This window comes from Macaca nemestrina, chromosome 19 (genome assembly GCF_043159975.1).
Source record: "Macaca nemestrina isolate mMacNem1 chromosome 19, mMacNem.hap1, whole genome shotgun sequence".
Lineage (NCBI taxonomy): Eukaryota > Metazoa > Chordata > Mammalia > Primates > Cercopithecidae > Macaca > Macaca nemestrina.
The window spans coordinates 83,908,026-83,923,510 of record NC_092143.1 but is presented as its reverse complement, the minus strand read 5'-3'; the positions used below and the strand labels follow the sequence as shown (position 1 = coordinate 83,923,510).

General features: G+C 41.7%; 2 protein-coding genes across 8 annotated transcripts in view; one reads left to right on the top strand and one right to left on the bottom strand.

The window, feature by feature from the left end:
- LOC105478945 (RNA guanine-7 methyltransferase) overlaps positions 1-10,925 on the bottom strand; it is a 39,706-nt gene extending 28,781 nt beyond the window's left edge. For 2 of the 4 annotated variants that reach the window (XR_011617184.1, XM_071085739.1), the window contains exons 1-3: positions 10,812-10,925; positions 5,610-6,068; positions 2,456-2,591 (exon numbers count right to left, since the gene is read on the bottom strand). Coding sequence is in view for 3 of the 4 variants with exons in the window: in XM_071085739.1 (XP_070941840.1) it covers positions 2,456-2,591; positions 5,610-6,026 (553 nt within the window). In the remaining variant the exon portion in view is untranslated. Of the gene's footprint in view, positions 1-2,455; positions 2,592-5,609; positions 6,069-6,805; positions 7,027-10,676; positions 10,746-10,811 lie in introns of those variants that run through there. The other 2 variants (XM_071085740.1, XM_071085741.1) reach the window with 2 other exon arrangements.
- Positions 10,926-11,033: 108 nt separating this feature from the next.
- Positions 11,034-15,485, top strand: part of LOC105478943 (family with sequence similarity 210 member A) — a 63,410-nt gene continuing 58,958 nt past the window's right edge. For 2 of the 4 annotated variants that reach the window (XM_071085769.1, XM_011736699.2), the window contains exon 1: positions 11,052-11,204. The gene's annotated coding sequence lies outside the window, so the exon portion shown is untranslated. Of the gene's footprint in view, positions 11,205-11,285; positions 11,929-15,485 lie in introns of those variants that run through there. The other 2 variants (XM_011736697.2, XM_011736700.3) reach the window with 2 other exon arrangements.

The window sequence follows — 15,485 nt, the reverse complement described above, 5'->3', positions numbered from 1 at the left end:
AAATTGTTCAAACATCAATTAAAGGCATATTAATACTCGCAGGCAAGTTAAGTATTCAACAGTTCTAAAACCTGATATAACACTGAATCCTAGACACATTCTCCTTGTCTTTATCACTGAGTTGAACACTTTCGAGCTCAAGCGTGTATTATTTTGATGGCTAAAATATCCTGTACAAGTACTTTCACCTTCTCCAGGAACTTAAAGTAACTTCAACAGAAGCACAAGTGTTCCATAAAATTTAACTTTCTACCATGAATCTTAATAGCATAAAAATACTGAAAGAGTGAAAAACAATTATAAAATCTTGCATTTATCTACAGTAAGACTAACGAGACAGGAAATCATCAAGAAACAATTTCAAAAAAGCCTTTATCACATTCCAGAACTGTACTCAACTGTTTACTTACCAAGCATAAGCACCAAGAAGAAAGAGAAAATGAGTGACAAAGAATGAGTGTTGAGAAAGGAAGAAGTCAGAGAGAAAGCTTGGAACAAATCACACTGATTGCATTAGGACATTAAAGACAGGTGCAAAGCACACATCAAGAGAGTTGCTAGAACAGTTGAAGAAGGAAAGAATACCCTGTATTTGCTGAGAGACAATTTTGCCAACTCTGACTTCAGTCCTTTAAAAAAAATACCTCTTTTCTGATTATACAAATAATACATGTTACAATGTGGAAAATATGGACTCGAAAAAGTTATTCAGTAAAAAATAAATGAATAAATAAGAATTCATAAAAAATCCAGTAAGTTATCTGCATCATTGAGGATAATGAAGGAAGAGAAAGGTTGAAAAGAAATTAGGACTGGGGTAGAGAGAGAACCTTATGAGTAGAGACTGAAAATGCCATTACATTAATCTTGAGGGGAAAAAAAAAAAAAGTGAACACTCATTGAGCCTAAGCTGACACATGGTAGAGTCAAATAAATATTTTTGTAACAAAACATGAATGTTAAAAACAAGTGATACACAAAATATTAAAATGTGTTCAAAATAAGCCTAATTAGTTCCTGCTAATACTTCTCAGAATAGGTAATTAATTTATCTTTCAAAATTAGTAAATTACCATCAAAACTAGTAAGAAGTACCCATAATTCGCACTTTATTCTTTCTAACATTATTAAGAAAGCATCCTCATTTCTTCTTCGACTGGCTTGAAAAAAATATTACGAAAAATTTTAAACCACTTTTTAAAGTTCTCTAAATTTAAGAGTCTGACTACTCAATGCACTAAATATACAGAGCAATAATTATATTCCTTTTTTACCCTATCTTATGGTGCTGACAAGAATTGTATTCTGAATCATATTTTCTCTGCTCACTTTCATTCCACAGATAAAATGTTGGCTCAAAAAAGTTGAACGTCTTTATCTATCCTCAATGTAATACACATGATCTTTATCAACTAATTGAAGGCCTACACAAATCAAGACACTGCCTATTTCTTGACTTAATGAAACCTAAATGTTTAACCAACAATATGCAGTTGCTCCAAAACTATGAGGGTAAAACAGAATTATTACTTAATAGTGCTGGGTAACCTTAATTCTGTGCATTAAAGAAACATATTGCCTTCTGAAAGCCTGGTCAACATATCAACTAAACACCCCTTAACATCTTACCGTCGTCAACATATCAACTAAACACCCGTTAACATCTTACCGTCGTCAATGTATCAACTAAACACCCGTTAACATCTTACCGTCGTCAACCTATCAACTAAACACCCGTTAACATCTTACCGTCGTCAACCTATCAACTAAACACCCGTTAACATCTTACCGTCGTCAACCTATCAACTAAACACCCGTTAACATCTTACCGTCGTCAACGTATCAACTAAACACCCGTTAACATCTTATCGTCGTCAACGTATCAACTAAACACCCGTTAACATCTTACCGTCGTCAACGTATCAACTAAACACCCGTTAGCATCTTACCGTCAACGTATCAACTAAACACCCGTTAACATCTTACCATCGTCAACGTATCAACTAAACACCCGTTAACATCTTACCGTCAACGTATCAACTAAACACCCGTTAACATCTTGCCGTCGTCAACGTATCAACTAAACACTCGTTAACATCTTACCGTCGTCAACGTATCAACTAAACACCCGTTAACATCTTACCATCGTCAACGTATCAACTAAACACCCGTTAACATCTTACCGTCAACGTATCAACTAAACACCCGTTAACATCTTGCCGTCGTCAACGTATCAACTAAACACCCGTTAACATCTTACCGTCAACCACAAGTATTAGAAGAATCTGTCTTCAAGACCTAGTCTTGGCTCTAGCTTTATAAAGTCAAGGTTTGATAATTGAATGAGCAGGAATTAAAGACTCAGTCGCTTGGCGCTGGTTACACCAGTGGGGAGAAAAAAGGAAACATAAGCCAAAATGAAAAACGGCAAGCTAACAGCAAAAAACCACCCTACCAATGAGAACACTTTTCATCCAATTATTAAAGTTTCTTAGGTAAAAAATACGACTTTGACTACGCTTCTCCAAACCAACTTCCTGAAGTTCATTGTAATGGGCAGCCACTGCTGAGCTGTGTCCTTCTTCCAGATTCTGAAAATAAAACAGAAGAGAAAAACATCAAGGATCAGAACATGGTAAAAATAAGCCTCAGAACATTTCACCTGGGAATGGATAAAATACTATTAGAATTCGTAAACTTCACTAAACAATGGCAATTAACCACAGAAGTCTCACTAATTATCATTAGACCTAAGATTTGTTTTCTGAGTCCTTGGGTATCAGTCCGTTTTCATGCTGCTGATAAAGACACACCCGAGGCTGGTAATTTATAAAGAAAAAGAGGCTTAACGGACTCACAGTTCCACGTGACTGGGGAGGCCTCACAATCAGGGTGGAAGGCGAAAGGCAGGTCTTACATGGCAGCAGGCGAGAGAGAACGAGAGCCAAGTGAAAGCGGAAACCCCTTATCAAACCACCAGATCTCGTGAGACTTCTTCATTACCATGAGAACAGTGTGGGGGAACCGCAGTGATTCAATGATCTCACACCAGGTCCCTCCCACACATGTGGGAATTATGAGAGCTACAATTCAAGATGAGATCCCGGGGAGGACACACCCAAACATATCACCCTATTTTGAAAAACATCTCTAGGTTTAAAATTTTCATTGTGATATTTCATCTGTATAATTTTAGTGTCAGTGTCTTAATAAACCCAGTACTCTTCCAGAATTCTGATTATTCAGTTTGATAAATGACAGTCAATGTTTGGTGTTTCTATAAGAGAATAAATTAGGAATAAGCTATAATTACATTATTTTTATAAAACTTGTGAAAATTAAATAAGATAATGTATATAAAGAGATTAGGGCTGGGAGAAGTGGCTCACGCCTGTAATCCTAGCACTTTGGGAGGCCCAGGTGGGAGGACTTGAAGTCAGGAGTTTGAGACCAGCCTGGCCAACATGGTGAAACCCCATCTCTACTAAAAATACAAAAATTAGCTGGGTGTGGTGGTGCACACCTGTAATTCCAGCTACCCGGGAGGCTGAGGCAGGAGAATCGCTTGAACCCAGGAGGTGGAGATTGCGGTGAGCCAAGATCGGGTCACTGCACTCCAGCGTGGGCAACAGAGCGAGACTGTCTCAAAAAAAAAAAAAAAAAAAAAAAAAAAAAAAAAAAAAAAAGAAAAAAAAGAGGTTAGAATTCAGTAGGCAATGTGCAGTGTTAGTGATTTCTATTATAATAATGCTATCATATATGTTATATGTAACCCAACAGTTTTCAATTTGTGCTTCCTGAGTCCCTAGAAATCCTGTAAAAATGCCATGATAGTTTGTAAAGGGCTTCAAATCCTCCTACGTCCCTTTTCAGCCAAAGTGCTGAATCTCACTGATGTGCTGAACGGCCTTTCAGCAAATCCTTGACCTATTTTACATAACAGGTTTAAGTGTAAGATTTTCATTTGAAAAAGGGGTTCTGGGGCTAGTAAAAGTTTGAAAACTATGTTTAAAATACAAGCTCCCAGCCAGGTGCATCATCTCACGCTTATAATCCCAGCACTTCGGGAGGCTGAGGCAGGCAGATCACGAGGTCAGGAGTGTCAGGCCTCTGAGCCCAAGCCAAGCCATCGCATCCCCTGTGACTTGCGCCCAGATGGCCTGAAGCAACTGAAGAATCACAAAAGAAGTGCAAATGCCCTGCCTCGCCTTAACTGATGACATTCCACCACAAAAGAAGTGAAAACGGCCGGTCCTTGCCTTAAGCGATGATACTATCTTGTGAAATTCCTTTTCCTGGCTCATCCTGGCTCAAAAAGCTCCCCCACTGAGCACCTTGTGACTCTCACTCCTACACGCCAGAGAACAACCCCCCTTTGACTATAATTTTCCTTTACTTACCCAAATCCTATAAAACGGCCCCACACTTATCTCCCTTTGCTATCTTTTCGGACTCAGCCGGCCTGCACCCAGGCTTTACTGCTTTACAATAAAAAGCTTTATTGCTCACACAAAGCCTGTTTGGTGGTCTCTTCACACGGACGTGCATGACAAGGAGTTCAAGACCAGCCTGGCCAATATGGTGAAATCCCATCTCCACTAAAAATACAAAATTAGCCGGGCATGGTGGTGGGCGCCTATAGTCCCAGCTACTCGGGAGGCTGAGGCAGGAGAATCACTTGAACTCAGGAGGTGGAGGTTGCAGTGAGCTGAGTTTGCACCATTGCACTCTAGGGAGACTCTGTCTCAAAAACAAACAAACAACTCCCCTCTGTTAAAAGAATTCACATTCCATTAATGACAAAAGCCTCACTATCAGTCACTTTCCTCATAAGGGCCAATGGCAGAATTTCATTTACTCATTAAAGTACTTTTTTCCTCTAACTCCAAATTCTGCCTCAAATTCCTTTCTAATGTGGTACTTCCAGATGAAAGCAACTTGCTCTGTAGTATCTTTACTACATATTAGGCATTTGTATTCACTTAACTAAAACAGTATGTAAAATATGTTAATAAGTTGAAAACAGTTTAAGGAATTACATTAATAAAGGGATGTAAAGCTAGGTATAATTTTAAAAGTTATCCCTTTTTAAGTGATAACTTCTGACAAAAAAACTGGAGCCGAACACCTAATAAAAAAAGAAAATAGGTAAATCACTTGGATCTCATACTCTAGTCTTTTTAAAAACACCAACAGACAGCAAAGTAGCTTTCAAGTTTCTAGTTACGGGTGAGGCCTGCTAATGCCCAGGAGGTTGTGACTGCAGTGAGCTTCGATCACACCATCACACTCCAGCCTGGGCGACGGTGCAAGACTCTGTCTCGGAAAAACAAAAGTTTCTAATAAAGAAGATTCTAAAATAAGATAAAGATTATCTCATTAGAAAATAAAACCAAACAAAAACTAAAAAATCTATCTCATTAGCAGGAGACGTTTCGCCTTAACAGAAATCATAAAAGTCAAAAGCCTCCTTTGTCTTAAGACCACATCTATTAAAAACAGAACATTCTTACGCTATTAAGATTATGTAAAAAGATCAGTATGATTGCACAGGTGTTCCACATTACAGACTTACATATTCCGAGTAAAAGAAAATACACTGAACATACTTTCTGCTTTTCAGGAACATCCTCAAGTGCTATTTTTCTCTTATTTTGAGTGCCATCTCCAGTAGAATATTCATCTTTTGGAACATCCTCAGTTTCTCTTTTTCTTTTCTTTGAATTGCCTTCATCATCACCACAATCTTTTTCCTCTGGGACAATTTCGGGATCAAGTTTTCTCTTCTTGGATGGAGTGCCTTCCCCACAACTAGAACTTTCCTTTACAAGATCATCTTCAAACTCTTTTCTCTTTCCTGCTGTGTCTACTTGTCTACAGACAGAAGTCTTTCCAGAAAGCCCAGTCCCAGAAGCTGTTGTGTTTTCATTAACACTGAACGAAGACTCTGCTTCAGAATTCACGGACGCTTTTGCCTGTTCAAGAGACATCTCTTCATATTCCTCTGCTTTTGGAGAATTTGCCATTTATGATTGCTTGACTTGATGGTAAAACTTCATGAACCAACACTAGAATGACAAAAAATTGGTATTACTTGTAAACACTAAGACTTTAAAACAATTTTTTTTTTTTGGAGACAGTTTCACTTTTGTCACCCAGGCTGGAGAGCAATGGCGTGATTTCGGCTCACTGCAAGCTCTGCCTCCAGGGTTCAAGCGATTCTCCTGCCACAGCCTCCCGAGTAGCTGGGATTACAGGCGTCTGCCAACAGGCCCGGCTAATTTTTTCTATGTTTAGTAGAGTCGCGGTTTCGCCATGTTGGGCAGGCTGGTCTCTAACTCCTGACCCCAGGTGATCCGCCTGCCTCGGCCTTCCAAAATGCTGGGATTACAGGCGTAAGCCACCGCACCCGGCCTAAAATAATTTTAACTAGAATTTGATAAAAAAAAAAAAAAAATTTGATCAACTAAGAGTTTTAAAAAATCTCATTGTAGAGAGAATACTAAAAAATGTTAATCGATATTATGTACGAATTTCTGAATATGGTAATACTAAGTATAATCCCCCCGTAATTCTATAATCTTATTCATAAAAGTCACTGTTGGCATTAAAGCTGATGAATGAAGTGGGGATACACATGCACTAGCTCCATTTCAGTTCTGACCCTTACTCCATAACTCTGGTTCCCAAACTGCATGGTTGGCACCATAACAAACAGCACCACAGGACGTAACGTGGAAGATATCACAGAAACTACCAGCTTTAAGTGCAGCACAGTTCCAACTGAATAGACTGCACTACATACCTTTCAATGACTTTGTGAAGCTGAGATTTTGGTATCACAGAAAATCAAGGTGAAACAGGAAATGAGGTTGGCGGTGCCTATCTGATTTCGAGGCTTGAAGTTGTACAGTACCCAACAGGTTCACACATCATGTTAGCAAGGGATTGTGATTAATTAAGAATAAAACACAAACATTACCTTTCCCCCCAATTTATGTGTATTAATTTTTTTAAACAGACATAAAGTTGTTAGACCACAAATACTTTCAAATTCTTTGGGGTAAACTACTTAATAAATGGAACTGTTGCATTTCTTTTGGCCTATGGACACTAAGGGCATCAAGAACAGAAAAAGTTTGGGATTCTACAGCAAGAACTTCTGAAATCATATTTCATAATGGTTTCATAATGAAATCATATTTCACAATTAGGTAGAAAGTGGAGAGAGTAGAAATGACTTTAGACAAGTTTCAAGACTCAGCCTGCAGTTTGATGACCATTAAGTCTCCTTCAAATATGTTCTTAGACCTACATTAAGATGGGAAAGAGAGAGAAATAACTGAACTATCTATTGGTTAAGAATTACGGTGGTTGATTTATCAAGTCATTCAACAAACTTAGTGACCTCCTACTACAGAGAAGCTCAAGGTAAATTATGTTTTCAAGATGTTTATAGCTTACATACCACTATTAAAATGTTAAGCTTTTGTTCGGCACAGTGGCTCACACCTGTAATCCCACCACTTTGGGGGACCGAGGTGGGCAGACTGCTTGAGCTCTGGAGTTAGAGACCAGCTTGGGCAACATGGCAAAATCCCGTCTCTACAAAAAATACCTGGCATGGTAGCACATGCCTTAGTTCCAGTTACTCAGCAGGCTGAAGTAGGAGAATGACCTGAGCCTAGGAGGTCCATGCTGCAGTGAGCTGTGATTGCGCCACTGCACTACAGCCTAGGTAACAAAGTGAGACCCCCCTTAAAAAAAAAAAAAAGCTTTTTCATGAAGGAAGTGTTTGTGTTGTGCTAAAAATAGATAGATAAATAAATAAGCCTTTTGGATAACGAAAAAGAATAAAAAATTAAGTTGCTTAAAGGAATGGGTAACAAGTCACTACGAATGGGTAAGGATTTCAAGGGTTATTAGCTTTCATGATCCACCATTTGAGGTAACAAAATACCAAGAGGTACCAAATAGAACTGAATGAGAGAACAACAACAACAAAAAATCAAAAAAGTAATTTTCAGAACAAATACTTAAAATGATTATCGAGAAAAATTGGCTACCAACTTATTAAATTCCTAGTTCTCCTCCTCTGCCATTGATTTCTTAATGGAAATTGGCTTTAAATTCAAATAAAGCAATGTGACTTATCTTTAGCTATAATTATTACCTAAAATTAGTATCGAGATTTAAGCATGAATTTTACTTATGTCACTTACTTTTATGGTATCACAGATGTGACATCATAAAAACATAATCAATTAGGTCAGAAGAAATGACACAGCATTCCAGATGACCACAAAAATGAGTAAGAATGTTTAAAACCAAGCACCATGTTTACAGCCAACTTGTTTTCAACAAATGTGCCAAGAACGTACACAGTGAACAGTGTCCTCAAAAAATGGTGCTGGGAAATCTAGACCACTCTCTCTCACCATATGCAAAAATCAAATCAAAATGGACTGAAAACTTAAATTTAAAACCCGCAAGTATGAAATTACTTGAAGAAAACATTGTGGAAATGCTTCAAGACACTGGTCTGGGCAAAGATTTCTGTGGTAAGACCTCAAAAGTACAGGCAACAAAAGCAAAAACAGACAAATGGGATTATATCAAGCTAAAAACTTCTGCACAGCAAAGGAAACAAGAATGAAGAGATAACCTACAGAAAGCGAGAAAGTATCTGCGAAACTATTCATCTGACAGGGGATTCACAACCGGAATATAGAAGAAACTCAACTCAATAGCAAAAAAAAGAAGCAATCCTACTACAAATGGGCAAAAGATCTGAATAGACATTTCCTAAAAGACACACAAATGGCCAACAGGTATATATGTAAAAAATGCTCAATATCAGTAATACCAGGGAAATGCAAGTCGAAACCACAATGAGATACCATCTCATCTCGGCTAAAATGGCTTTTATCAGAAAGACTTTTAAAAAATGGATACTAAGGCCGTCGCGGTGGCTCACACCTGTAATCCCAGCACTTTGGGAGGTGAAGGTGGGCAGATCACTTGAGGTCAGGAGTTCGAGACCAGCCTGCCAACATACTGAAACCCCATCTCTACCAAAAATACAAAAAGTAGCCGGACGTGGTGATGTGCGCCTGTAATCCCAGCTACTCTGGAGGCTGAGGCATGAGAATCGCTGGAACCCAGAGGTAAAGGTTGCAGCGAGCTAAGATCAAGCCACTGCACTCCGGCCTGGGCGACAGAGCAAGGCTCCGTCAAAAAAAAAAAAAAAAAAAAAAAAAAAAAAAATGTCGATGAGGATGCAGAAAAGAGGGAACACTTGTACACCGTTAGGGGGAATGTAAATTAGCAAGCCACTAATTTACATACTGGGAAAAGTATGGAGGTTCTTAAAAAAAAAAAAACCAAAAAATAGAACTGGCGCTATTGAGATGAGTTTCTTCTATATTCTGGTTAATCCCCGTCCGATGAATAGTTTTGCAAATTTGGGAATAGATCCAAAAGAAGGGAAATCAGTATATCCAAGAAATATCTGCAGTCTCAAGTTTATTCACAATAGTCAAGATATGGAATCAACCTAAGTGTCCATCAACAGATGAATAAAGATAATGTAGCACATATACACAATGGAATATGAGTCATTAAAAAGAATGAAATCCTGTCATTTGCAACAACATGGATCAACCCGGATGTCATCATGTTAAGTGAAATAAGTCAGGCACATGAAGACAATATCATGTTGTCACTCAAGTGGGAGCTAAAACTGTGGAGGTAAAGAGTGAAATGGTGGTTACCACAGACTGGGAAGGGTAGCAGGAAGACGGGGATGAAGAAGAGAAACTGGTTAATGGGTACAAAAAAACCCCAGAAGAAATAAAATCTAGTGCCTGATAGTACGGTGGGGTGGACACAGTTAACAGTAACTTATTGTGTAGTTCAAAATAGCTAAAAGAAAAATTGGAATGCTCCCAACATAAAGAAAACAAATGTTTGAGATGACAAATACCCCAATTGCCCTGATTTGGTCGTTACACGTTGTATGCATGTATCAAAATATCACCTGCACCTCCAAATATGTGCAACTTCTATGTACCAATTTAACAAATGGGGGGGAACAAACCGAACTCAAAGTGGAATAATGAAAACACTCCAAAGGAAAGAGAGCTGTCCCTCAGAATCCTCGGGAGAAACCTTCCAGAGGTGGTCGACTGACATCGAGATGGATACGCGATAAATAACCACCCGGACGTTTCGACCTGGCTTTCCAGCCACACCTCCGGAGCAGGCTAAGTCTCTGCGTCACTTCAGTTCCTCGGGGTAGGACCGAACGGGCCGCCAGGGCCGCGGGGATAAAGCCCACGCGGGATAAGCTCTTAAGCCCCAAGCCAGCCGCCTGACCCTCTACTACGGGCCCGAGAGGACGCAGCGAGGCGAGACGGACTCTTCCAGCCAAGTTCTCCCCTCCGTCATTGGCGCGGCCTGTTACTCAAGCTCCGGTTCAGGTTTCCGAGGCGCCGCTCAAGACAGACCTGAGGACCCCGCGCCCCTCCCCAGCAGGGCCCTGGGGCGCGAGCTGGAACAGCTCTCGGGCTTCTTCTCCCACCCGGGCTCGCTCAGTCTGGAGGAGCAACAGCGCCCGCCCACCCCAAGCAGTTCCCATTTTGCTTGGGACTGCGGACACAAGGCGACAGACGCACGCCGCGGCCAGTGAAGCACAGGGCTAATCGAAGTGAGCCCATGTCAGGAGCGGGAGCGCCATTTCCACCGCTCCACGGCAGCCGGGGAATAAACACAAAGAAACGAAGGGCCGGAGTTCCAGCCGTCACACTCACCAGCACACCCAAACGCGATTCTGTTTGCGGAAACGGCGGCCCGCGCCACGCGTGTCTGGTCACGTCACTTCCGGAGGTGCGGGGTCACGTGGCGCCGCTCAGGCGAGCGTGCCGCGACGCAAGTCCTCCGCGCCGGAACTACGAGTCCCGACGTGCCGCGCGCGGCATGCGGAGGCTTCGCTGAGAGGGCACGGGCGGTCGCGAGCACGTTGCTAGTGGGCGCGGCTGGCGGGCCGGAGGCGGTAGGGGGCTGGCGTCCGGCTGAGTCCCGCGGGTTCTGGCACCCGGACCCGCACTCGGTCGGGGTCCTCTGCTGAGTAACTCTGCCGTGGCGTTCGAGGAGCTGTGGTCCAGCCCGCGCGGCGGGAAGCGGCGGCCCGAGCGTCCTAAGAGGTAGCCTGGGCCCCAGGCCTCTGGGGGCAGCGGGAGGGGTCTAGAGGGCACCTTCAACCCTGGGCGTGTGTCCGGGAGCTGACTCGCGGCGCGAACCCGGCAACTGCTCTGCGGGCGCCGCTCTTCGGACTGCGGCAGTGTATGACCGCCAGACTGGGGTCGTCCACAGCCGCAGACCCCACCGCCCCCGGCCCAGAGAGGCTCCCCCGCCCTTCCGGGTTGAGCCAGTGTCCTGGCAAATCTTGCTTTGGGACTGTTTTTCTGCCTGCTCTGCTGTAACCCTTCACCGTCTTCTCTTCTCTTCCTCGGAAGCCGGTTGAGGAGGGGTCTGGAAGCGCCCGCGGTCAGAGTGGTTTTAAAAATTAGCAATTTCTTGTTAGGAGCTGGCAGATTGGTCCTTCCCGCCGTATTTGGGAAGCCACAAGAGGCCATTCTCACCTGTTAGGTTTTGAGAAAAGGGACCGACTGTACCTCTTCTTGACGAATACGTAAGGGTGCATTACTCTGCGTTGGCTGAACTTGGCATGGTGTGGTTTGGGGGAGACAACACACTTTTTTTGGCCATCACCCCAGATTTCTACTGGGGAGTGAAAGCGCCTACTGTGCTGAAACTCGAAAGCTCCATAGTTGAGGACTTTCAACCTGAGATCAGGGTCAAAACTACCTGTGGATTATTGATGCGTGTACATGTTAACATCGTGCGTCAAGTCCCCACCTTCCAAGGGTGAGCAGCTTTACAATCCGTCTTGAATTACTCTTTACCAAAATTGATCCCTTTAAAACAGCTTTGAAAATGTGCTTTACCAGCCTGCCTTCTTGTCAGTAGGCACAGATATATTAATGAATGGACCTGGCTTTGGGGAAGGCAGCATTTGCAGCGTTGTAGTTTCCAATCTAATCACTTGTAAATTGTGGGCATCTGAGGTTGTTGACCCCTTACAAACTTTGAACCGAGAATGAGGCCTGTTTTTCACAAATAGGGATGAACCATCAATTTCAGATGACTGCTTGTATTATTATATGAAATGAGCTAAGTTGAGAATTTCATTTCATGAATATTGACAATTGCAAAGGTGAAGGTCTTAAAGATCGAATACATTATAGGCATATCTGTCGTGCGCGTCCGTGTGAAGAGACCACCAGACAGGCTTTGTGTGAGCAATAAAGCTTTTTAATCACCTGGGTGCAGGCAGGCCGGCTGAGTCCGAAAAGCGAAGGGAGATAAGGGTGGGGCCGTTTTATAGGATTTGGGTAAGTAAAGGAAAATTACAGTCAAAGGGGGGTTGTTCTCTGGCGGGCGGGAGTGGGGGTCACAAGGCGCTCAGTGGGGGAGCTTTTTGAGCCAGGATGAGCCAGGAAAAGGAATTTCACAAGTTAATATCATCACTTAAGGCAAGGACCGGCCGTTTTCACTTCTTTTGTGGTGGAATGTCATCGGTTAAGGCGAGGCAGGGCATTTGCACTTCTTTTGTGATTCTTCAGTTACTTGAGGCCATCTGGGCCTATATATACGTGCAAGTCACAGGGGATGCGATGGCTTGGCTTGGGCTCAGAGGCCTGACAGTATCCAAGCATTAGAACCAGGCAATTACATTCCCTGGTCCTGATGCTTAAGTTTCTTGAGATAATTGCTGTTGTAATTTTACAGAAAATGAATGTAATTTAGACTTTTAAAAGCATGTTTTAATGTTTTTAAACACCAGGCACGGCGGTTTACTCCTGTAATCCCATCTCTTTGGGAGACCGAGGTGGGCGGATCACGTTCAAGACCAGCCTGGCCAACATGGTGAAACCCCGTCTCTACTAAAAATACAAAAATTAGCGGGGCGCGATGGCACGTGCCTGTAATCTCAGCTACTCAGGAGGCTGAGGCAGGAGAATCACTTAAACCTGGGAGGCGAAGGTTGCAGTGAGCTGAGATTGCACCATTGCACTCCAGCCTGGGCGACAGAGCGAGACTGTCTGTCTCAAAAATCAAAACAAAAAAATTTTATTTGATCAAAAGCCCCTTAACTATGTGTTTATGAAAACTCCACGATAGTGGGATATATAGAGATTACATTTTGTAGTTTTTATAAAACTAGAAGTTATGTAAATTCATTTGAGAAGAGAGAGGAAGGATTCTTGAAAGCAGTTAATGTAAGAAGTAAATGAGCCAGATAAAAATGATTTTAAAATTACCATTAGTGTCATTTTTCTCTTATTACCTGAGTAATCGCTGGTTTTCTGGACATTAAAATAATAATAGCTAATACTTGAGTACCTTTTAAAATTTTAAATTGTAAAAAAATTTAGTAAATTTTTTTAGTAATAAAAAAATAATAACAGCGAATACTTGAGTACCTGAGTAATCTCTGGTTTTCCAGACATTAAAATAATAATAGCTAATACTTGAGCTTAGTGCTTTATTCATTTGCCCTCGTTTAATTCTAACTGAACCCAGTGGTATAATTATGAGTGTTTTACAGATGAGGGTTAAGTAACTTGGCCAAGATCATGCAGCTTGTAAGTAGTGGGATCACGATTTGGACCCAGGCAGTCTGGCTGATTGACCAGATTCTGCTAATAATGAAACAGTGCTGGCTAGAAGGTCATACTCAGAACTGGAAGTTGCCTAGCAAATAGATTTTCAGAAAGTGTTTTGATACTTCTTAATGCCTGGGTTATTATGTCCAGAGAGAACATAGTTAGATAAGGATGTTATCTTGCTGGAATGTGAGCTCCACCAAGACAAGGAAAGGACGTGTAGGATTTATTTCAACCCATTTGTAAGAAAGTGAGAGCACTTCTGTCAGAGGTATAATTTTAAAGTGTGATTTCTGTTGTAGAGTTGGAGATCATATTTTTGAAACATAGAGATTGTTTTAAAAATGTAGATACAATGTTACAGTTTCCTAAGATAGTGTTCTGTGAAGAGAGGTGGTTCATGGCAGCTTTGTTCCTCCAAATGGTTTTGAATGAAGGACTTTTCCTCTGTCCACTCAGAAAAGTGTTCTTACTAAAATTTCGTGGCCTTTCTGGAGCAAATAAAATATTATTGTTTAAAAGGTTTTTCCTTCAGTTGGAAATAAGATTTTGTTGAGTAATACTGTGTGTGATTAGTTTTATTATGTCAGCTTAGCTAGGCTATAATACCTAGTTATTTAATCAGATACTAACTTGGTTCATGCTATGATGGTATTCTGAAGACGTGGTTAACATCTATAATCAGCTGACCTAAACTAAAGGATATTACCTTAAATAATGTGGGTGGACCTCATGCAATCAACTGAAGGCCAAAAAAGCCAAAACAGGTGTCCTGAAGAGGACAGTATTTTCCTCAAGACTACAGCATCAATTCCTGCCTGAGTTTCCTGTCTGTAGATGACCCTACACATTTTGAAGTTTCTAGCCCCTACAATTGTGTGAGCCAGTTCCTTAAAATACCAGTATCTCTATATTTGTCTATATATAGATGAAGATATTTATGTTTTTATCTACATCTATGTATTTTTTCCTATCAGTTCTGTATCTCTGGAGAGCCCTGACTGATTCAAATTTGGGTGCTGAGAGTGCTTCTAGTGAGCAGAATCTTAAGGATGAGTTTTCTGAATTGATGATAGTGTTTCCGGAACTGGTCTTCTTGACTGATCAGATTTAAAGGCAATAATGAGTGTTCCCAGTGGAAAAGACGGTGCTGGTAGTCCATGGTGTGATGTGGCAAGAGATACGCACAAGATCACGCTTGAATGCTCCCACTCGTGCTTATAGACAAGATTCAGAATGATCAGGTGTTTGATACCTTAGAACATTTTAATCAAATTAATGAGTATAATAAGATAGGCTGGTTGCTTTTAACTTTGCTGGGTAAAGTGAGAAAAGAAAAGGACTATCCCAGCTACTGGGGAGGCTGAGGCAGGAGAATCGCTTGAACCCAGGAGGCGGAGGTTGCAGTGAGCCGAGATCACACCACTGCACTCCAACCTGAGTAACAGAGTGAGACTGTCTTAAAAAAAAAGAAAAAGAAAAAGAAAAAAAAAGGGCAAAAGCTGAAGGCTTCAAATTCCCGATTGAAGCTCCACATGAGTGACCCGAAAAGCTTCTGGGTCTGCCCTGAAGAACCCGTGTCTCCTGTAGCTGCAGAGCTGCGGTTGGTGGAGACCAAGTCCGAGGCTCACCCTGTAGGTGGCTGAACTCAGTTCACACGGCGTCTCCCCGTGTGAGTGTCTGACTGAGTCCCCTCTTCACCTTGGTCTGCTGAATTCAGTTCACACGGCATCTCCCCGTGTGAGTGTCTGACTG